This window comes from Cololabis saira, chromosome 20 (assembly GCF_033807715.1).
Source record: "Cololabis saira isolate AMF1-May2022 chromosome 20, fColSai1.1, whole genome shotgun sequence".
Classification (NCBI taxonomy): Eukaryota; Metazoa; Chordata; class Actinopteri; order Beloniformes; family Belonidae; genus Cololabis; species Cololabis saira.
Genome location: NC_084606.1, coordinates 19,519,493 through 19,544,474, shown reverse-complemented (window position 1 = coordinate 19,544,474; position 24,982 = coordinate 19,519,493). Strand labels below are relative to the sequence as shown.

At 40.5% G+C, this 24,982-nt stretch overlaps 1 protein-coding gene across 1 annotated transcript in view; it reads right to left on the bottom strand.

Moving 5' to 3' along the window:
• LOC133420856 (phosphofurin acidic cluster sorting protein 1-like) overlaps positions 1–23,021 on the bottom strand; it is a 70,866-nt gene extending 47,845 nt beyond the window's left edge. The window contains exon 1 of the mRNA XM_061710719.1: positions 22,492–23,021. Within this exon, the coding sequence (XP_061566703.1) occupies positions 22,492–22,646 (155 nt within the window). The 5' untranslated portion in view covers positions 22,647–23,021. The remainder of the gene's footprint in view (positions 1–22,491) is intronic.
• Between the last annotated feature and the right edge of the window lie 1,961 nt (positions 23,022–24,982).

Genomic DNA, 24,982 nt, shown 5'->3' with positions numbered 1-24,982 from the left:
AGGCTGTCAAACTGCTCCCTGTTCAATCTGAAGTAGACCTGGTCATCATGGAGCTGTAGCTCCAACGAGCCTGGATTCCCCCAAATCTTCTCAAGTCTTCTCATGAGGATTTCATGGACCCTCCTTGCTGCTGCTGCTCGTCTCCTCCTCAGAAGAACTAAAGCCAGCATCCCCCCTGAAATAAAAACGGTCCAAATCATCCCCCCCCTGAAATAAAAACGGTCCAAATCATCCCCCCCTGAAATAAAAACGGTCAGAATCATCCCCCCCCTGAAATAAAAACGGTCAGAATCATCCCCCCTGAAATAAAAAAAGTCCAAATCATCCCCCTGTAAAACTGCCATCCCTCCTTTCCATCCCTTATGTCATTTCATCAATGAATGTGGTTTTACTGCTATTTCAACATTTAGAGTCATCACCAGAAAAATAACACCAGAAAAATAACTCATTTGACCATTTTCACCTGTTTCAAGTCAATTTTCACTTGAAATAAGTAGGAAAATCTGCCAGTGGAACAAGATTTATCTTCTGATTACAAGCAAAAAAATCTCAGATTTTTCTACTTATTTCAAGTGAAAATCTTTGAAAAAAAATTGTTGTTTTTTATTTACTTTTTGTATGAACAGCAGCAAAGTTGAATAAAATATCTATTTTTCCCATCTTTCTCGTGTTTATTATCATTTGCCACATAATTAAAGCAACCTCATACTAAATTTAAGAAAACAATTTTTGCATTTTTTTGTCATATAATTTCATCCAAAACTTGTATAAATCGAAATGTGTTTCTTTGAGTGGCAGCCCTGTCATGGCTTGGCGGACAATAAGTTCTGGTACCCGACCGGACTGAACAGCGCCATGCACAGGTGCTGTATGCAGGTTAGGTACAGTCAGCTGCAGAGATGAGCGGACCTCAGCAAACCTCCATGAGCCGTTTCTTTACTGGTTGTTCGAGTAAAAGAAATGGTGATGAACAAGTAGAAAATCCTACCAAAAAGAAAAGTAAAAGCTTTAATCGCAAGTACGACATTATGTATATAAAATACGGATTTGTTGCAACGGGCGATTTGGAGGCGCCAAACCCACTATGTATTTTATGTGGAGAAACGCTCGGCAACGAAGCAATGAAGCCATCCAAGCTTCAAAGACACTTAAATACAAAACATCCTTCTCTCAAAGACAAACCAGTGGATTTTTTCGAAAGGAAAAAACGTGAGTTACATTTGCAAAAGCAAGTTTTAAAGGCCACAACATCAGCTAACGTTGCTGATGATAGCCTGCATTTTAAAATGCATAGTTTTTTTCTAAAATGTTTATTAAAATTGACATAAATTGTCAACCGGTCCCTGAGCTTTTTGTTTATACTTCTGCTGGTCCTTGGCTCAAAAAAGGTTGGGAACCCTTGATTTACATCATATGAAATTAACATTAAATTTAGTATGAGGTTGCTTTAATTATGTGGCAAATGATAATAAACACAAGAAAGATGGGTACTAAAACCAAGGACAGGCACAGTGATCAGTCAGTATAGATATAAATCCATAAATAAATAAACCTCTGTCCATTATTTTTCATTTTTTAAGGACAGGCAATTGTGTTATATAAAAAATAAATTATAAAATGAAATAAAACGTGAAATAAAACCTGAGCTCAGCCCAGGGTTGGTAGAGAGTGGCAATGCCCAGGACTGTCACTTAGGTAGGAGCACTGGGTGATATAATGGGGAAAAAAATCGGGGATTAAAAAAAATAAAAATAAAAAATAAAATTAAAATAAAAAAGAAAAATTAAAAATTAAAATCTATATTCAAATTTTTAATATCGATATTGAATCGGCTGGAAAAGTATCGCGATATATTGCCATATCGATATTTTTGCCCACCCCTAATAGTGATGGTGTGTTGTTGTAGGGGAAAAGAGCAAATTACGTCCAGAGTGAATATATGAATCTAGGTGTGTGTTTGTGTGTGTTCCCCGAGGGCTTGTGCTGCCATCTGTACACAAACATGTAGCTCTGATCTACATCTGGACTGCAGGGAGGGAAGGAAAAAGAAAAAAGACAAAAAAACATGGCTTGCATGGATCACATCCAATCATGGCTACAAAACACAAACAGGAGCCATCGCACAATTAATACACTTATCAGTGTGTTACGTAAGCCTTTCAACAAATGGCTTGAAACGAGCAGAAACTGTTGTCGTTGTGGTTTAATGCTCTTCCTGTTCAGAATGTTGATTTCAGGATAAAATGTGTCGCTGTATCTGAGATAAAGAGTTCACGGTATCTTCTATGGGTGTTGTTGTGTTTTCGTATTCGTGAAAGAAAAACAAAACATGAATCCAACATTGTTCTGAGATCCACTCAGGTCAGTAATTTTGTTTCTCTGAGGTTTCTGGCTCCCCGACAGGCTGGAAAATTCACATTTTCAACTGATCTGATCCAAGTCAGATCTTCTGAGACACTGACTGCAAACAAACAACTAAGTGAATTGAAAGTGCAAAGAAATAAATAAAACACCTATGACTGCACATCTGTTTTTGGGGTTCTTTTATTTATGGATAATTAAATATAATATATATATATATATATATATATATAATTAAATAAGAAACATTTCTTTATGGAGAACCTTTCACAGACGCCAGTCACAAAGTGCTTTACAATAAAAATATTATATATAGAGAGAAAAGAAGGACTTACTTCCTTGTTTATATTATTATGCTCAACATTCTGAACACAAGCTGGTCCTTTTCTTAGGAACTGGTGTCTTTTTTTAAGTGAAAAAACCCAAATTGATGATATCATTCAGTATTTTCTGTAAGAGCTGAAGGAGAACTGGATTGGGCTTGATGCCAAAGCAACGGGAAATACCATCATAATTCTAACTGTAAATAGCATTTATAAAGCGCTGCTGCACTGCTGTTCATTCAGTTTGGATCTTTGCTTCTTCTTGATTTCTTTCAATTAAAAAAAAAAAACAAAAAACTAATGGTTTTCAACCATTTTTCTACATGTTCTTTCAGATGCTGCGCTGATTAAGGTATTTATATTAGTGATCCTTGGACTTTTCCTTTACATTTGTTACATTGGCTGTAGCAGATTGAGCCTTCCAAAGTCCAAAGCCCAAATAATGGCTGAAATAAGACCCCAAATCCAGATGAGGATGCAGGGGAGGAAGAAAGCAGGGAGAGATGAGACGGAGGAAGTTTAAACCATTTCTTCTCTTGAGGAATGCACAATCACTGACAATTAAATTAAACAAGCTTGGAGCGCTGACGAAGACTCGGTGGGATTATCTGGAATGCAGCATTTTTTTAATGAGACTGTTGCAGAAGCATATACCCAACTACAATGGCTCTCTAGCCAGATTTCACACTCGTACAAAGATGCTGCAGAAAGAGTTACAAGAGTAAAGGACTGCAGTGTTCGATGACAACAAATCATGAACATGTTATTGTGAAAGCGCAGATCATTTAAACATTTATCTGCAGTGAGTTTCTGTCCACGACTTTGGTTTATTTATTTTTCCTCAATTTATTTAGCAACAATATCATTTCTATTTGAGGATTAATAAAGTACAACACAATACAATTTAATAACCACCTACGTTTTTGCTGATACACATTATTTCAGGGAGATTGTGAGCTGTGAGTATTAGGAAGAACCGGAGAGAACTTCCCACAAATTACACAAAAAAGGAAAGTCTTTGCCATCTTCTTTGTTTTTAAGAGAGTATTATCCAAAGAGTGAGCGTACGGGTTAATTACAAGCTTTGTTTTATTGATGTCCCACATTCAGCATATTAACTAGACAGCTGGATTAGCTATAGCTGACATAAATCGCCATTTATCCTCAAAACTGAGCAAAATAAATTAAAGCAATATAGGGTTTATATTCTAATAACAGGATTGCATTGGATTAACAGGAATGAGTGTTTTTCTTGTGTTTTTTTGTTTAGACTGCAAACATTTCAAGCCAAAAATGGCACTTTGAATTAGTAAAGATATAGAGAATCTGTTTTCAATCAGAAGCAGCGATGTGACGCAGCAGGCCTGGTAGGGAAGCCGTGGGAAAAGCTACGACTGCAGGGAAACCTGCACCGCCTCAGGGATTCACGACAGCTCCATGAGTATTAGCAAAGACCATTTCTGCAGAAATGAAAATGCACTTGGAGGCAGATCCATCACATCTTAGAGAGGGGATGTCGTGACTGTCAGGCAACACTGTAATGATGGAACTGGTGGGGAGAGCAGAGGATGAAGGAAAGCAGGGAAGACTGGAACAGCACCTACGACAAAAAGGGCTATGATTTAGCTTGTTGCTGACATCATTAGTGAGCTACTTTAGTGGGGGAAAAAAGCAACTGTCAAAAAGGTGAGAAAATTGGAAGGAAAAGGAAGGTGAGGAAACGAGCGAAAAACAAAACAAAGGCTTGAAAGAAACGGGAAGCATGTGACAGTTTGATTCCTCCGTCAGTTCACATCTCTGCCTTCTCACTTCTGTCCTGCCCCAGCTGATCCCTTCCCGTTCAATAACCCCATCTTCAATACCATTCTGTTCTGGAAAAGCCTGTTTTTTTCTTCCTATCACCCTCTCCACCTTGTCCTCCCCCTCCTCCTCACCTTCATCCTCTCTAGTCCATTTTCTCTCCTCCAAAGGCTAATCCTTCTTTTCACTGCTCTCATCTTGGCACTCCCTCTCCCTTGACTTCTCGCTATATGCCGTCTACTTCTCATCAACAAGCCCCCTTCTCTCTAACTGTCTTGTTTCATGTGTGATTTACACAGATTTTCTGCTTCCCCCTATTTTGACATTCAGACTGGAGGGGCATTTTGTTGGTAGACCATTACTCAGGGCAGAATCACCTTCATAACCGACTTACTGCTGTACTGAAGATTTTTCTTGTGATTTTCAACAGTATTAGTAAGAAACGTTAACACCGACAGGTATTATCTTTTAAAACGCTCAGGGATTTTCTAAATGATGCAAAACCAATTTGCCCTGCAACAGCAGAATAACAGTAACTCCTCCGTGTATTGTATTCACAATTACAAGAGACCCTAACTTGAAATGTGCTATACAAATAAACTTGCCTTTTGTAAATTATACATACAGTGAGGAGAACAAGTATTTGATACACTGCCGATTTTGCAGGTTTTCCCACTTGAAAAGCATGTAGAAGTCTGTCATTTTTATCATAGGTACTCTTCAACTGTGAGTGATGGAATCTAAAAAAAAAAATCCAGAAAATCACATTGTATGATTTTTAAGTAATTCATTTGCATTTTATTGCATGACACAAGTATTTGATACATCAGAAAAACAGAACTTAATACTTTGTACAGAAGCCTTTGTTTGCAATTACAGAGATCAGACGTTTCCTGTAGTTCTTGACCAGGTTTGCACACACTGCAGCAGGGATTTTGGCCCACTCCTCCATACAGATCTTCTCCAGATCCTTCAGGTTTCGGGGCTGTCGCTGGGCAATACAGACTTTCAGCTCCCTCCAAAGATTTTCTATTGGGTTCAGGTCTGGAGACTGGCTAGGCCACTCCAGGACCTTGAAATGCTTCTTACGGAGCCACTCCTTAGTTGCCTTGGCTGTGTGTTTCGGGTCGTTGTCATGCTGGAAGACCCAGCCACGACCCATCTTCAATGCTCTTACTGAGGGAAGGAGGTTGTTGGCCAAGATCTCGCGATACATGGCCCCATCCATCCTCCCCTCAATACGGTGCAGTCGTCCTGTCCCCTTTGCAGAAAAGCATCCCCAAAGAATGATGTTTCCACCTCCATGCTTCACGGTTGGGATGGTGTTCTTGGGGTTGTACTCATCCTTCTTCTTCCTCCAAACACGGCGAATGGAGTTTAGACCAAAAAGCTCTATTTTAGTCTCATCAGACCACATGACCTTCTCCCATTCCTCCTCTGGATCATCCAGATGGTCATTGGCAAACTTCAGACGGGCCTTGACATGCACTGGCTTGAGCAGGGGGACCTTGCGTGCGCTGCAGGATTTTAATCCATGACGGCGTAGTGTGTTACTAATGGTTTTCTTTGAGACTGTGGTCCCAGCTCTCTTCAGGTCATTGACCAGGTCCTGCCGTGTAGTTCTGGGCTGATCCCTCACCTTCCTCATGATCATTGATGCCCCACGAGGTGACATTTTGCATGGAGCCCCAGACCGAGGGAGATTGACCGTCATCTTGAACTTCTTCCATTTTCTAATAATTGTGCCAACAGTTGTTGCCTTCTCACCAAGCTGCTTGCCTATTGTCCTGTAGCCCATCCCAGCCTTGTGCAGGTCTACAATTTTATCCCTGATGTCCTTACACAGCTCTCTGGTCTTGGCCATTGTGGAGAGGTTGGAGTTTGTTTGATTGAGTGTGTGGACAGGTGTCTTTTATACAGGTAACGAGTTCAAACAGGTGCAGTTAATACAGGTAATGAGTGGAGAACAGGAGGGCTTCTTAAAGAAGAACTAACAGGTCTGTGAGAGCCGGAAGTCTTACTGGTTGACAGGTGATCAAATACTTATGTCATGCAATAAAATGCTAATTAATTACTTAAGGAGCCGTCTGTAAGAAATGGCCAAAACTGGTACTGCAGTCACTTTCAAAATATTGTTGAGCGGCGTGTACCCTCCCCCTCCTCCCCCCGACCAGAGGTTGCCAGGTAGGCTGCAGAATGCAGCAGGAACGTAGGCTGCGATAATTAGAGCCGAGCTGGCAACCCGGATGCCGAAACAATACTGACTTGGTGATTGGGAGATAGGTGGAGGGTGGAGCTTCAGGCCAAAACAAAAAATGACAACATAAACATCAGTTGAGGGCTGCAACTCCTCTTTTTAAACTGGAATATCCTGGCTTGAGTGCTGTTGTCAGTGACATAAGTATTTGAAATGAACATGATTTTTAAATGTCTGTTGACATATCGGGGTCATTTTATGATTCGTTTTATTATTGCTCTTACATACAGCTCCTTTAAAAATCATACAATGTGATTTTCTGGATTTTTCTTTTAAATTCTGTCACTCACAGTTGAAGAGTACCTATGATAAAAATTACAGACTTCTACATGCTTTGCAAGTGGGAAAACCTGCAAAATCGGCAGTGTATCAAATACTTGTTCTCCCAACTGTAGGCCATAATGTTGAAACTGACACAGCTAGCAAATCAAATAAATAAATATCAAGTGGGAATCACTGGTTGAGCTTACGTCAAATGAGCCTATAAACAACTGCGGAAGTTGTTGATGTGTCCACTCCTGCAGACGTCTTTCAATCTGTTCACAAATGAATGGCGTCAAGCTCAAATTGTATTTACCCCTCAAGTGCATTCATTCTTCTCTGGACTAGATCAAAAATTTGACAGTTGTTTACCACATACATTTTCAGTCTGCTTGGGTTGAAGGCATGGATTTGCAATAAAACATCCTCTGAATGGTTGTTGTTCAGTGTAGTGTGGAATGACTCCCTGATGTTCACTAAAGTGGCTAATGTCCAACTAAAGCATCAAAACCCTGGCATATACTAGAAGATGAGTTCTGAGTCTCTGACCATTGTAGAACACCAAAAATAATATGGTTATTTTTTGACAAGAACTTTCAGAAGGAAGAAGACTGACCTTTTAATGAAATCATGACTTAAAATTTTCAGAATCGTTGTGTCAGCAAGAGCTGCTTGTGCATTCATGTTTACAATCTGTCTCTTATCAACACCAAAATCCAGGCAAAGGTTCAAACTGAATCAGTGGTTTATCCAGCCGAGTAAAGCAACTTTAAGCCAAGGCAGAAGCATGTATTTTTGGAAATCCCTGACAAAGTTCAGGATGGGGACGCCTTTGAGAAATCTTGAGCTTCATCCGTCACTTCATCATCTCTCCGTTCATGCCCTTAAGAAACACATTTCCTCTTTTCTCCTCTCTCATTTCTTCCCTGCTCTAGTCTTTCCTTGCTAAGGCTGTGCAGTGACTAACAGTCACTTTGCTGACATGAGCTGACACTTCGCCTAAAGCAGGAACACCCTGCCAGGACGTGTGTGCTCAAAAATGCAAAATAAATCTCCGTCTGATGTACAGTCTTGTGAAAAAGAAAGTACACCCTCTTTTAAGTCTAAAAGGTTTTATTTACCAGGATATAACAAGGAAAAAAAAGCATCTGGTTCGTCTTTGGTCCTACAAGTAAGAAAATAAAACCTTTAATGACCAAACATTCTCTAAAACTAAAGAGAGGACATTTAGTCTGTAATGCACACACATGTAGCAAGGCCCAGATACCGGGAGAATATTGTAGTGCCATATAAAAAAAGAGACCAGCCAGGATATCAGTCCTACCAAACATGAATTTTCTTCATGAAAATTCACACAAGCTGACATATCTGCTACTTCGTGTAGGGCTGTACGATGTAATGTAGCAGCATTAACTTTACGATAAGGACATCCTCCATAATCACATAACACAACATTTGGTTTTAAGTAGGACAAACTGACTCAAATTTGCTGTGCTATAACTTTTTTGCAGAATAATACAGACTGAAAGCTTGAGCAGTTCTCCTTTTTCTATAACTATTCAACAGAAAAAAGCACACATTTTGCTGTTGATACAGTGTTTGTTCCTTTTTCCAATAAATGAGAAGTGAACATCAGAAGAAAATGCCAGGATGATAGCAAAGAGACACAAGATGCATTGACAAGGTTCATTGGTTGAACCTCTTCAAGATAATCAGGCCAATTTAGTCTCAGTTCTCTGCTTCTAACACTTATCCACCCTCTGTGGATTGTAACATGGAATCTAAAGATACGCAACCAGCAGCCTTTATGTCCAAAAGAGATCTGAGACAAACCAGTATTTGCAAAACATGCTCTATTCATTACATATTCAACTCATCACTAACATTCCTGTAAATATGTGAAGTGGCTGGTAACAACGTAGGGCTGTGCGATTAATCGATTTTAAATCTAAAATCGGATTTATTAAACACAATCGATGTTAAAAAAAGGAAAAATCGATTTTCCTTTTTTGCAGCTGGCTGCATTACAGACAGAGCCCGTCTAGTCATCTTTGTTTGGTCAAGAAAATTGTACTTCATTAAATTGCACTTCATTCCCAATAGGGAAATTTGTTTGCTATTTTTCTTTAAAAATAAAGATAAAATATTTGAAACAATTTATTCCATTGTCTTTTGTAGTTTTACCAAAAAAATTGAAATCGAAAATCAGGTTTTCAGAGAAAAGAAATCGGGATTTTATTTTTGTCCAAAATCGCCCAGTCCTATAACAACGTCTTCAAGACTTCACCCAGACCATTTCATTCAGGAATTAAGAAACAATAAAATAAAAGACTCAAAACGCTATGATCCTCTTGCCCACCATCTCGAGTGTGAGATTGTGCACCATTTCCCCAAGTTCACAGTCCGGACTTGGAGAGCGGATGTTGCAGGGTGCTCTAAAACAAATAAATCCATCCAATACCCAAGCATGATTGACCTCTAAAGTCTGAGTCATTTTTTATTGTGAGTGATGCGTTCAATGTTCAAGCTTGGCACAGTTCCTGGTCTCCTGTACAGTTGGAGGAGGTATGCTTGGGCACATACACACTGTATGCATGACATATAGTGCCACACAATGAAGGAAAAGTCAGCTTCTAACTTAGTCCTGACATTTAATGTGTAAGAGAGCTGTCTGACCTGAAAAAAAACCCCCATTGCCATCATATTTTCTGTGCCGTTTGGCATTGCGCCGATTCTCAGAGACCATGCATGCTTCAAGTTAACAAAAAATAATAAATCACTTAATGATGTGTCATGTGGGTGCGTCAGCTTAAAGAGACCCCTGGTTTAGATTTATTGGGTCCTGTTTAACAAGATAAGAAAGAAAAGAGCAATACCGTCTCTATCAATATCATGAAAAGTACATATGTAACACAGAACGGCAAATGCAGCACAGACTACAGGTAAGGTGAGGAAGAAGCTGATGCAGTGCGGCAGTGAGAGCATGAACATAATCACACATTCACAAACAAAAGAGCGTAGTCCTCCAGCTTGTGGTAAAAGGTCGACCATGTTATGAATTCTATGCAACGCTGTGAGAATATTTAATGCAGCAGCGACATAAACATATGACAGCACAACTCATTCATTTGCAGAAAGGTGCAGGAACCACAATAGCATGACCCTCCGTTCATTTTTCAGTAAACACAGTTTACGCATTGCAAGCTGGCTGCCTGCCTGAATATACAAGACACATGAGCTGAAATAAATAGAGGCGGCTTCAATAAACAAACTGATGTCATTGTAAGGTGGATTTAGGAACTCGGTTAGTCCATTTTTCTCTTTTTCTTAACTTTACACATAGCTGTTCCTCCATCTGTCTCTAAAATGTTACGTGCAATGATGCACAAACTTAATTTTGTCATGACAGGCCGTTGTTTAGTTTTTGTGGGGATGCCTTCAGATACTGCGAGGTGATAAACACGGCTGCTTTTAAGAGCAGCCATTAGTGCTATGAGGAAGGATGTTATAAGTTCTTCCTGCAATATTCAATTCCTCATGCCTCAACAATTACAAGATGTAGGTTTAAATAAATGCCTGTTTCTTTTATGCACTTATAAAGACCTAGTGTGATTAAACCCCAGACACACACAGGAGGGAAGGCAAGTTGTGGCTGTCCATGGATTATGGGTAATGGTGCCTTCTTGCAACATCACCTGTCTAAAGTCTAAAAGCTGCTTCTAGCTGGGATGCACTAAAAGGTGAAAAATCTACATCCATGTTTAGATACGGTGAGCCTTTTAAGTGACTAAAGTGGATGCAGGCAATAAAACCAGTTTTTAAAAAAGCATTAAAAACAATACCATCCAAACTCACTACATAGTTTACTTTGCAAACCCAAAGCATTAGACGTATCTGTTCCGAATTAAGAAATAAAGATGAACACACAGCAGATCGATTTGGTCTCAAATGTGATTTCAACAATGAACAAAAGGAGGCTCATTTAAGGAGTCAAAAAGCATGTTTTATTTGATATCAGCCATCCATTTATTGAGGATAAAAGCAAGACATGATGAGGAACATCTACAGTAAGTTTTATCATAAAATTACAATTTTATTCAAGATTTTATACACGTGATCTCAAAACTTCCAGGTAAACTCATAATCTCACAAGTCTAACCAAACAGGCAGCGATCAGACCCAATCTGCTTCTGAAACATAAATTGGGCTGAAGGTGAAGCAAATCCGCAGCAGTTTCATCCATGGTGAGGCTCAAGGTTCATACTCTTTGTTATCAATGGAAAATAATTTCAGAGGGAGAGAAAAAAAAAAGAGCATGCAAACAAAAGGCACTCCGTTGGATTAAAATGTCTTTATATAATTTGACGTGTCCTCAAAGGACATTTTAAAAACCTTTACATACAGTAGCAGCAAGTCACATTAAGTTGTTAAGCACTCATACTGAAACCAAATCTAACATGAACGGGAAAAAAAAAGGAAAAAAATAGAAACCTTGGCTCAGACACAAGTGCAAACCCCCCAAATGAATGTGTTGGAGCTACAAGCCTGCAGCAACATATATTTCAGTTAAATCCCAATCCAAACCGCAAGCCAAGCTGTAACCGTAAAACTTCTGAGGTTAAAAAGCTGATCTCCACAAAAAGACCAGCGTCTCCAATAATGTGATCGTGTGAGCACATTAGTTCCAACATTGCAAGTACTGCAAATGCAGGAAGACACACACTCCCAAGGTGTCTGGTGTGCTGAAAATATGAGCAAACATAAAGAGCAAAATATCCTATTTTTTTTAATAGCATGTTTTCCCTTAAGTTCTCTTTTCCTATCCCCTTTCCAGTGCCTCCCTCTCTCTCATCTCCTGCCGCCGTGCTCTACTTCCCACAGCCGCAGATAAGAACGCACTGAGGCCTGTTACTTCCTAAGGAGGTCAACCTATATGCAAGCATTTAGTCAAACACATGTGGAGCAATTTCAGTTCTGTCAGAGTTGATCACGTGTGCTTTCAAGGAGAGAGAAAGAAAAAAAAAACATCTGGCAAAGTGTTGCAATGACTGACATGTGTTGCAATGTTTGATGTCTGCACTAAAAAAATAAAAAAAAAATACAATTGCAAGCAAGTCTGCAAAACATGTTTTAAGGGTTTGCACTTTGTTATCGAGGGCATCGGGATGTTGTGCGACTTGTCCCATCAAAACCTCCAAGATTGAGCATGTGATCTGCACTATGTGGGTGGTTGTGTTCGACGAGATAACACCGCGTTTGTGCTGCGAGAGGGAAGAAAACGTCTGGCCAATGGGCACATCCTGTGTTGCATTAAGGAGATATGAGTTGATTGTGACAACAAATCATCCAAAGATTGGATTTCACTCCTGAACAACACCGCAGAATCAACTTCTTGCCGTCAAAACACACGCACAGACACAGTACAATGGACCCTTCATTAAAACGATTACAGATTAATGAGCAGAGCACCCGCCTAATCCAGTTAATCTTGAGAGAGGGAAGCGATGCCATCGATGCTCGATCTTGCATTGGTGGCGAGTGATCATATCAGGCTGTCGGCCAATCACAGCCACTACTGCCCAAATAACATCCATCATGCCAGACTGTGAGGATCACTGTGACAGTGTGGGTCAAGCTGAGGAGAAGCCGCTGAGCTAAAAGCTATTACACAACTTCTGTTTACATCCATTACTTTGCTCATACTGGTTACCCCTCATAATTCTTTGCTTCCCAAATTCACATTGTTGTTAAGACCTACAACACATAATGTGCATGAAACATGTAGACCTCATGCAATGGTGAAACCAAGGTTTTATAAATAACAATAGAGAAGACCTGGCTGCTTTCATGCAAGTATCATCAGTAACATCGAGCCACAGGTACTGTGTCAAGGTCAATCTCTGTTAAGTGCATTACAAGCTTGTATTATCACTCAGGGGAAACTGTGTAACCTGAGCTGGGGAAGATTACAAACATGTGCATGCATTATTTGCATAGTTGTGGAGTTGCAGCCGAGGGGTACGAATGCAGCAGCTGTTGAGTGTGGGCTTGGTTTGTGTGTTGACAAAGGATCTGCGGGTTTGAATGTGTGTATGTGTTTTTGCAAAACTCCAACAGAGACGGTGCTGTACTTCAGACAGACGATTCAGATAAACAAACGGTATGCAACATGAGAAGACTTAATCCCAAACCCTGGACACCACACCCTCCACACCTCCATTTCTATCTGCAAACAGTTCAGGATTCAACAAGACATAAAAGGGACTATTTGGAAGGTGTTTTGTCCTAACATGATGCAAACTGGGTGTGTGTGGGAGTATAAACCATTGGTCTGCATGATTTGTGATTCTTGACACAGCATGTCCTTTATGTGAGCAGACACCAGTCTGCCCTTTTTCATAAACACATTAGTTGAAAACAAACAATAGATATGTCCATGACATAGTCATAAGACCTTGGAAATGGGGATAAATGTGTGTGTGAGAGAGATTCTGCAGCGGGATGACTGCCAGAAAACAAAAAAAACTAACTTTGAAACACCGCAACAAAAGCCTCCTCTGACCACAGCCGTTTCATATCGCAATCAACCAGAACAGCTCAGCCTCATTTGAGATAAACAAACAGCAGCCAACAGCATTATATTCATGAGCTGTTTCCCTCAAATTGCTGCTCATCGCCTCTAAAAATGTAGCAGTTGTTCAAATCGGCGGTATTTGGCCAGAAGGCCCAGCAAGAGCAAATCCTTTTCATAGACACTGATTTTGGAAAAATGGGGATAATACAAGCGTAAAAGTAAATTCAGCATCCCATTAGATCAGTTATTCTGTCGTCAGTTTTAACAGAACTTTCAGAAATAACCTTTTTGTGTTTGTTTGTGCACACACTATAATTATGTAATACTTATTGAGTGGTTTATTGGGATGAGCAGTAGGCTCTGATCATTTTCCAGTCAGAAGTGTAGAAGAAGATGGAAGAAAACAAGCTGGGAATAAACCAAAAGGACAGACGGAGTTGTGACTGAGAGCAAAGTCCAGAACGGAAAATGTACTACGGGGAAAGTTCTGATAAGCATTTATAAGTCATGCATCTTTGTTCCAACTTCACAACACCATCCCTACCTAACATGAAAACGTTCCTGCTGCAAAATATTTCATAAGATGTCCTATTAAAGCAAGATTCAAGGCATCTAAACTGCACAGAGGAGAGTTAAGGTTGAGTAACACCCATGCTGCTACACTGATGTCTCTGTTGTAATTGTGCAATTCTCTAGACCTCGTTTGACCTCTACAAGGATCTAAAAGAGGCTTTTTGGTCATCCGTCTCTGCAAGTCAACTGAAAAATCCATCAGGCCAAAATATATTTATTAGTCGTAAAATTGCATCATGAAACCAACTATCTCAGTTTATTAATATGCAAACCCATCTTCAACATCATTTGAAGGAGAAATTTATGAATTAATTTACAACACCTCTTTTGAACTTGTTCATTAATAATCCAATATCAAAGATTCACAGACAGGGAGAACCGTAATGCTCGCCGATGTAATTTCCAGTAATTATGTCATCATAGATTCAGGCCCAAATTACTCAAATTGACAGCCACTGCACATTTAATACTCCACACTTGTACATGACCTTTTTAACATCTATAATCCACTTTATACGTGTAGGTGAACAAGCCATAAACACTCATGTAGCACCTCTTATTACATTTATAATTTATATACAGTTATACGCACGTTTCTGCTGTGAACATCTGACTGAAAAGTCTTATTCTGGTTAACAACTAAGTGTGAGCAGAGCAGATGCCAGAGCACCCAAGTGCACGTACCAGCACTTTACAAATAAAAAAGGTTTTCATAGTTTTAATGTCATAGCTAAAATTTTTGTGTTGGCTCATTTTCAAGCCAAAACTGACATAGTCACCCTGAAAATTATTATTCTTCGGAAGGCCTGTAAAAGGGGCTTTCAACTAGAAATTACAGCGCAGAGAGGCGTACCAGTAAAACACTCTCTGTGTGGGCGAGCTGCTTTTTAAAGCAGGGTGAGAGGTTTTCACTACAGGTTTTTACAGCCTGATTATGCTGAGAAAAGTGTTGTTCCTTTTTTTTTTTTATTTTTCCTTTCCAGCCATTTTAACTACAGTATCTTTCCTCTGAATAACATCAACAGAAAAACACCTTCCACAGACTTTACGAGGCCAATGAGTAAACAGCTCGTTGATATCAATGATGGTTTTGCACTTTATATCATCCCTCCCTGAGGCCTGATATTTGAATCCTTCATAAAAATAAAAAAAATTGTAGAAAATCCTGGAAAGCTGAGTGAGGAAGCAGAAGTTTAGGCTTTACATTATGTCTTGCTTTCTCGGGCGGACGAGCTGAGCCGACTTTGTGCCACTCAGCTGAGCGGATGTATGAGCAGAGGCCAATGCGGGCAGCTCGGCCAGAGCTTCCTAATAAACGCTCAGTTTGTGCATGTATGCAGCAGCCTGCTGGCGCTCTTTCCATCTGTGTGCACTCAGGAGCGGCGTTTATGGGGTAATGTAATACCGACATTCGAGGAACGGCGCCCCATGCCCAACTTTTGTGTTGCAAGGCAATTACAGCGAGTAAATCAAACAAATTAATGCAAAACGTAGAATTAAGGTCAACCTTCATCTCGGCTCCTCGTTCCTCAAAGCCCTCAGTATTCATCACAAGACGGGCAGATTTATTTTTTCCATGCAACTACACTGCCATGGTTTATTTTCATCCAAAATGCTGAATCGTTAAGCTGATTCTCTCCTCAGAAACATAAACAGAGAGAAGGGTTCATGTTCAGTGCTAAAAACTATTTACTTTTACGACACAGGTCTTGTTACATCCTTGTCAGATAAATGTGGTTGGTTAAAAATGACACTAAACTGGCAACACCTCCCATATCTAGTCATCCAAATCGTTTCACACCCAGTCTCACTTTGCTTCGTTCACATGAGATAGTAATGTTTGAACAACACTGTCATTTAACCATTTACTTTAGAAATAAAGGTCTTTTGCCAAAGTAGGATAGTAGTGAAATGTTCATTAAAAAAAAAAAAAGAAATAGGCAGGAAAGATATCTTTTCATGGTTGTGTCCTTGATCACAAGAGCAGTATTTCACAAGAAATGGGTGACATGAACCCTCTCATACAGGCATTTCACAATATGCTGGAGCTTTTAGAAATGAGCCACCCTGCCGTTTTATTGTGTACACACCAAGTCTGAATTAGCCGCCTGATTCTTTGGAAAGGAGCACTAAACCTTTGGCCGCTGACCACAACGAATCAGAGGGAACGACTCAGTTATAAGGACAGTCTGCCAGAAAGACACTCCTTTATTAGATTTGCAGCTTCCCATCTTATTTTTTTCTGTTTTTTGTAAATCAAGAACATTGTGACTACTTTAACTGACCACCAAATGGTAGAGCAGGTGACGCGCTCCATCTGTGGACCCGAGTCATGGGAAATTCTCCCTTTTGTTTTGCAGAGAGGCCTTCTGTAATGATGCAAGGTGACGAGTTCAGGGCTGAGCTCCACTCCTTGAATACCTGACGCAGGGAGCAACCTGAAGAGTCTGTAACCGAGCTCTGCAGGATGCTGGAATCCAAACCATGTGCATGTTTGAGCTCCGGCAGGAATGGCTGACATTCCACCTGAGAGAAACTCTCAGGACAAATGAGAACTGCTATTCTTTACATACTATAGCAAGGATTGCCATTAGTAAGGTGAAGGTGTCAAGCCTGGTAGCACAGCAGCAGCAGTACTCATCAGGGGGATTATCATTTGTATTCAGATCCAGAGGATGAAGGTTTCCAATAAATGGAGCATGGAGGATGATTTGTGTATGTGTGTGTGTGTGTGTGTGTGTGTGTGTGTGTGTGTGTGTGTGTGTGTGTGTGTGTGTGTGTGTGTGTGTGATCATGACACTGCAGAATCAAGGAGAGACAGCAAAAAGAAAAGAAAAACCGCCCATTACTCAATGGTGAAAGCCCAGTTCTGGAGCCAGTGAAATGATTTATCCCTCTCTAGTAAAGATGACTAACAAGGTCAGGAGGACAGATGAACATAGTGATGATATCAAAAGCAATTGTGTTGCATTGCTGAATACGAGAAAGGTGGAGCTGATTTTCGGATGTACTTTTGTGGCCTTCAGAACAAGCACTCAGGCCGCTGTGGTTTCCCTCATTTGTAGATGGATGCAAGCACACAAACAAAATCTGACTTCCGACCTCTGAGAGTTGATATCGTCGCTCACTTTCTATTAATTCGTCTCCCTCCAGAGTATATGGCCAGAAAATATAGTCATGGGTGAATACATGTAACATTTTTGCACCATTTCTAATCGCTGTTTCTTAACATATCAGGATTTGGTGGAAGCAAAGAAATTTGAGCGTGGGCCTCAAAGGTCATGTTCAGCCCCGCAGCAGAGTGTAAACAACATACCAAGTGGCATTTTGGGCAGAGAGGAAGAGGTTAAAGCAACAACACCTTGGCTAAAGGGAGGAAGTTGGTAGTTCTTGCTGCAGCAACAAAGATTAAGCAACAAGAAAGTTAGAAGAAGCAACCAGATCACACCCAGCGGACGCAAGGCATCACATAGACTGATGTAGTGTTTAATCTTTAAAACCCAGTGTGTCCCCGGCGACAAATTTGCGTAATTCCCATAGTTCCTCAATGGTTTGCACTGTTGGAAAAATTCCAATGGTCCCTGAAGGCCAAGAAGTTGTGCTTTACAACCAATCTACAGTTATTATCGTTATATCCCAAGCGTTACCAGAGTAAGAGCAGACTGACAAGAGCATATAGCAGCAAATTTTGTCCGAAAATGTTAGTAAGATGCTCGTCCTGGGTACTGATGAATGGGAGACTGAAGGAGCAACTTCTTGTGTTATTTCTTCGTAGTAAGGAGCACCCATCCACGAGTCGAAGAAAAGGATGAGACAGATGCACTGAGGGCCTTTGAGGGAGGGACTATGAGGACAGAGATGTCCAACTTCCTCTGAAAATGGGAAACTCATGTCAGGGAGTTTTTTTTTTTTTCAAATTTTTTTGATGCTTCAGTTTTCAAACTCCTTTGCAAAAACACATACATGTTGCAGCAAATACAAAATAAATAAGTCCAGGAGAAAAATAACAAGAAATAATAAGCATGTTGCTGTACATGTCAGTCGTGAACCTGCTGAAGACAAGCAACTTTTGGTGTACGGAAAACCACTTTCCATGTGCCATTCCCCGCCGCCATCATGGCCCAAGGCTGGTTCATGGTCATCTTATCTAATCTTCATACAAGTGACCCGAAGAAAGATAATAAAAATGTCAGAAAAGGGGGAACAGAGGACTTCGCCCCCCTCTGTTGGGTCAGACCTCTCATGGAGATGAGCTTGGAAAAACAGCTTGAACATAGCTTACATTCTTCTGGCCTGTTGTTGCACATTTAAAAACAGAGACTCAAAGACTTTCTGTTCAATGATGTTCACATTTCTAATTTAAAATCTGTTATTGATGTTCCATTGCCATGTTTTTTGCACACTTAAACTTAATTCTAATTTTATGTCTATCTTCATTATTACACCACATTAACATGCAGTAAACTGTAAATAACTGCCAGATATTGAAAGCACCAAGTATTCTGGAAAAAATGGATCTTACTATCTGGATCTCACTCACAGGACATTTTCTGAATATTTTATGATTGAAATAAGAAAAAAGTCCAGATGGACATTTCGAGACATAGGTGCAAGATAGAGGTTCTTCTTACTGTAAGCAATCTGAACTTGAATATTGGACCCTTCTGTGTATCTGACCATTAGTAGTAAACTATAACATAAGCCAAAATACCAAAGTATGGCACAACCTAAACAACAGAGGCTGCTAAATGCGTGTTCACAAGAACACGCATGTCTCAAGTGATTATGCTACGTCTTACAGTAGCATCAGCAAGTTACATCAAAACCATGGTAATTTTTTGGTTTATTACAACTGGAACGAAAAGAAAAATCATATCACTGAAAATCTGCAAGTCTGGAAATATGCAAGCTCAAGTTTAAAAGGGTAAACACACTCCTGTCAGAGTAATTTTAAACCACCTCTTAAATTCACATCATGGTGAGTGGGGCTGCCCGATTATAGAAAAATAAAAAAATCATTATAATTATGCTTATTTTGGTTAGCACTTAAATCAAGATTATTCAAAACAACTACCACCAACTTGAAGCATGTTTCAGTTATCAAATTTCCACTGCAAACTTAAAAATTGCATATCAATTAAATGCATACTCCGTAAAAATGCTTCAAGCTTAAACAGCGCAAATGGTGGTAGAGCTGCTCGAATAATAGATTTAATTAATCTGGCCAGAAACACCAGTGTGACTTTGATATTTCTTGGGGAAATCACCAAACTGTAGCCAAATGGATTTTAGGCCGGGTCATTTAGAACAGGAGGAAAATGTGGCAACATTGTGATTGATGGGAGCCAACATTGAAATCACAATCAAAATGAAAAGAACCGTACAGCTGTATTTGCTGTACCTCTGAGTGGGTTGCACAGCTGTAATTTCAAAAGTCACACCCTGCTGAAGAGACGGGACGATTAGAGTCAGCTTGTTTACTCCATCCACTAAAGTCACCCGCTATGAACAAAGCTGTAAAAACATGGTGGAAAACAGAGCTTTAGAGACTCTACCCCAGTGGTGCTTTGACCACATGTCAGAGAAATTTCCTTTAAACCTCAGAAAATTGTGTCAACCTAAGGAAAAAAAAAAGACATGAAATGAAGGCGACAGAGCCGCTGCTTCGTCTTCGCTCACCCTTCCTTGTTTTCCCCTCATTCTCCCCAATCCCTCTTTTTCTGACTCTGAGTGTCTCTGTGTTGCTGCAACCGCAGTGAAGTTGAATATATTTGATGGAGCGTAACAGCCGCAGAAAAAAAAAGCTCCCTCCCAAAAAAAACAGTAAGACACCAAAGTCTTCTAAAATCAGCTGGGGACGTTTGCAAAAAAAAAAATGAAAAAGAAGAAGAATGTGCCATAATCCATTTAGCAAAGGAAAGATCAGGTGACGACACATTTCGTTTAAAATGCTGGCTTAAAACAAGCCATTCAAAATTAAGATAAAAGAATGCATGTGGAATGAATATTATTATAATGTGAGGGAGAAAAACACACCCCTGAGGTTGTGCTTCAAATCCAGTAAAACCCCAAAGCATGTCAGAGAGCAGCATTAAGATGTCAGTGTGCATGCATCGTGTCACGATGAAGACTCTTGTGCTCCAAACAATAAGCTTTAGTCCCTCTAATTGCTTCCAGGAACCTAAATATCTGGGTGCATCTGGAGGGAGGCTATTCTGTTTTAAACAAAAATGTAATCAGTTTTAAGCGGAAATTGGCCTTTGTCATTGGATAGTTGCAGAACCGGCTCAACTGGTGAAATCTTCATTATACATTTGCATTTTTTTCTTTGTGTGGACTAAAAAAATAAATAAACACGCCTCTCTACAAATAGATGTGGACGTTATGCCTCTGTAATCATGTTTACTGCTGCTGTGAAGTCTGTCATCAACTCTCCAACCACAAGTTTGAGCGGGATTGAAAACCAAGTAGCAGGATTACATTACATCCATTTACTGAACACTGGTGTCCAAAGCAACCGACATCAACCAACGCACTAGGGAGCAATTTCGGGCTCAGTAGCTTGCCTAACAATACATCAATGTATAACTTGGGAAAACTGGGGATTCAACCAACAACTGTCTGACTGAAAGATGACCTTCCACGTTTCAGCCATCCCTTTGCAAGTGATACAATAATAACATTAGAAATAGAGTCTGATTAATGGCCATTCTTATGCCTGTAGCATCATAAATAAGGGGCAAACTGCAAACAAGAGCATTAACCTGATACGTCTCTTATCTCCAGTCACATGAGACAGACATTTCCAGCCAGCTGAATCCTGTAACAGACACAGTCAAACAAAAGAAGCCTATTTCACAGTCTTTTGTTGTGGATAAGGTGTCTCACCACTTGTGACCTTGCTGCATTGCCCTTACGAACATACACAACTGTCGCATCACGGCTGCCAATAATCAACGTGTCAAAGAAACTGGACCAGAATAAGATTAGAAACCAGATACTTCTTGGTCACATCTCAGAAATCTTTCCTGCGCTCTCGTCTTCCCACAAAGTGATGTATACGAGCCTCGTGTTTCCGTTGTGTCAGATAGTGAATGCAAACCATCTCTCTACGGCTGTAGTAACAGTCTGCAATCCAATTCTTCATCAGTCTTTTGTGTCTGGACTGATCAAACAGCTGAAACCCTCCACTTGGAAAAGGCTGCAGCTGCTCTAGTGCACAGCCCTACTGAGATAAATGTGTTAAAATACAGTGTTTGTGTGATCTCCAAGGGTGAGGTTGTAAATGCTACTGGATGATCATTATCTGGGGGAACTGAAAAGAAGCCAAATAGAGGTTTGTGGGACACTTAAGTACTGGACTGGATAACAAAGGGTCCAAACAGAAGTAGATCAACCTGATTATTGGTTTTAACCAGACCTTGTGAGTAGGAATGGGCGATATTTTACCGTTCACGATATACCGTGAATTCCTACCGATAAGAATTTGTCATCTCGCGGTAAAAACGATAAATTTCCGTTGATGACGTTTTTGTGTAAAGCTGATTTATGGTTCTGTGTTGAATCCATGCACAACGTACGTGAAGGAAGGAAGGAAGGGAAAAAAGAAGGAAGGAAGGAAGGAAGGAAGGAAGGAAGGAAGGAAGGAAGGAAGGAAGGAAGGAAGGGAAAAAAGAAGGAAGGAAGGAAGGAAGGGAAAAAAGAAGGAAGGAAGGAAGGAAGGAAGGGAAAAAAGAAGGAAGGAAGGAAGGAAAAAAAGAAGGAAGGAAGGAAGGAAAAAAGGAAGGAAGGAAGGAAGGGAAAAAAGAAGGAAGGAAGGAAGGAAGGAAGGAAGGAAGGAAGGAAGGAAGGAAGGAAGGAAGGAAGGAAGGGAAAAAAGAAGGAAGGAAGGAAGGGAAAAAAGAAGGAAGGAAATGAGCAAGAAAGAAAGAAAGAAAGAAAGAAAGAAAGAAAGAAAGATTCCCATTGATGACGTTTAGTAACATTTACTATTCTTTTAGAGCAGTGTTTTGGGGCTCCAAAGACTGAATTTGGTGATAGATTTATAGTTACAAAGATGGAGTTGAATTGGTATTTTTTTTTATCGTCATTTTTATCGTTATCAGGATAAATGCCAGAATTTATTGTGATAATTTTTTTAGTCCATACCGCCCATCCCTACTTGTGAGGCATTATCACCACACAGCAATGAAAGTGGTGGTGTATTTAAAAGAAGCACCCATGCGTGTTTGTCTATGTGCAGGGTAAACACAATGACTGGCTCATTTCCTCTTCACAACCAGCCCAAAAATGACCAGTCATGCTCGACCCCCCCCTGCACCGTGTGTGCCCCCTGCACATACCTGGGCACGCAGCTGGGGGAAGAGCGGTCCACCTCCCAGGTGGCGTACAGGTTCATGTGGACCGGGCGGTTGGAGGAGATGCTGACCGGCTTGCAGGGCTGCATGTGCGGGGAGGGGACGCCCCCGGTCCGCGGGAGCCCTCCGCGCTCCGACATCCCCGAGGCTGGCAAGGGGGGGCTTTCAGACGGAGCAAACGAGGGGGGCCCCTCTTTCTCCAGCGAGGTCGCTCCTTCTCCTTCTCCCTCTTTCTTCTTCTTCTTCTCTTTTCACGGCTCCGGCTGGTGCAGCCGACGGAAAGTTGCTCCGTTTCTCGTGCCAATCACCGCCAAGACCGAGGAGACATCGCTGTCGTCGGGCGCTTGTTCCCCACCCCCCGGATAAAATAATAAATTATTATTTTTTTAAAAGCAGGCGGCAATGACTCCCCCTGCGGAGGTTCGTGCGCGTTGGTGGCTGTTGTTTATGCAGGAAGCGGAAATTTGTTTCGGAGAAGTCGCTCAGCGAGCACTGAGCAGCGGCCGAGCCAGAGCGAGAGCGACGCCTCTTCAGCGGCGCGAGTGCGAGGCTCTGGAGGAGCTGGATCTGACCAATCAGGAGCCGAGCTAAGCTGGAGCTAACCAATCAGGAGCCGAGCTGAGCTGGAGCTGACCAATCAGGAGCCGCGAACACACACGCACGCACACGAGCACACGCCTATCAGTTCAGCTTTATTTACACAGCGCCAAAATCATGACAAATGTATACAGATATACATGTATGTATATACATATACAGGACTGTCTCAGAAAATTAGAATATTGTGATAAAGTTCTTTATTTTCTGTAATGCAATTAAAAAAACAAAAACGTCATACATTCTGGATTCATTACAAATCAACTGAAATATTGCAAGCCTTTTATTATTTTGATATTGCTGATTATGGTTTACAGTTTAAGATTAAGATTCCCAGAATATTCTAATTTTTTGAGATAGGATATTTGAGTTTTCTTAAACTGTAAGCCATGATCAGCAATATTAAAATAATAAAAGGCTTGCAATATTTCAGTTGATTTGTAATCCAGAATGTATGACATTTTTGTTTTTGTAATTGCATTACAGAAATTCTGAGACAGTCCTGTATACACATAAATATCTGTATATATACATACACACTAATATATATATACACATACATATGTGTGTGTGTGTATATATATATATATATATATATATATATATACACACACACACACACACACACACACACACACACATATATATATACACGCATATCGTTAGTCTCATAGCATAATTGCCTAAATTGTATTTGAATGCCCTAGAATTAGGCAATTATGCTATGAGGCTAACGACACACACACACACACACACACACACACACACACACACACACACACACACACACACACACACACACACACACACACACACACACACACACACCTTATATACTCCTGGTATATGACTTCAGAGAGAAAATATGGATTTAAAAAGTTGTAAACCTAACGGACTCTACAGTCTTATGGCTTTTTTGTGTGCGTTCTGCAACACAAAATCAAAACCTTTATATTGAATGATGCTATTCTGGTGTTTTCCTGGGAATCAACATGGGGACATTCCAGCACTTTAGCCTGGTCCTGAGTCTTAGGTGTTTTTGCAACGATTTCCATTAGTCACACACGTGTACAAGCTTTCTCAAAAGGGGAAAAACCGGTTCGTGATATGCCAGTTGGGCTTGCTTTCATTTCAAAGTAATTTGGTCTTTTCTCATCATCTCTGAGAAATGTTAGACAGAAATGTAGAGAAGGGAAAAACCTCAATATATCAACATCTGCTTGGTAACAAAAGTCTGTATTTTTATTCGGGGGAGGGGGGGGGGGTTACTTGAATCTAGTAACCACATACTAGGAGCCATTCTTCACCCTTTCCCCCCCTCCGACATAAACACTGCACAGCTTCCCTCCCAGGGTTTGGATGCCTGTCAGCGCTGCATGAAACAGGTGTGGCGTTTCCACCCTCGGGTGACAAAGGCAGGGCTCCGATGGCAATCTCAGAATCTGATTATGAATCAGAAGGTGACCTCACGGCAACGTCAGTCATCACATGTGGCCGGCTGCCATTGATTTAGCAGATTATCACAGCTTTGATCAGAGCTTACAGCAATATGTGCATGCTCATGACAGCCAGTGGCTGCACTCTTAAGTGGGAATTGGAACCATTTGCCCTAAAAATTTTTTATCAAATTATAGATTGTGTTGCATTCAGGGTATGTCGGAAATTCAAAGTTAAGGACATGTAGGGCCCAGGTGTATACAGGAAGCCTGATAACAGCCACTACGGCAGAATAAAAGGTGACCTTTGCATTGCTGCTTTTTTGTATTACTGAGCAAAATATGAACCAGAAATGGTTTACAACCCAAAATGAAAGTTGTTCTTATATATGCAGTTCATTGAAAATATCTTACATATCGTACAGCATGCGTATAATATGTTA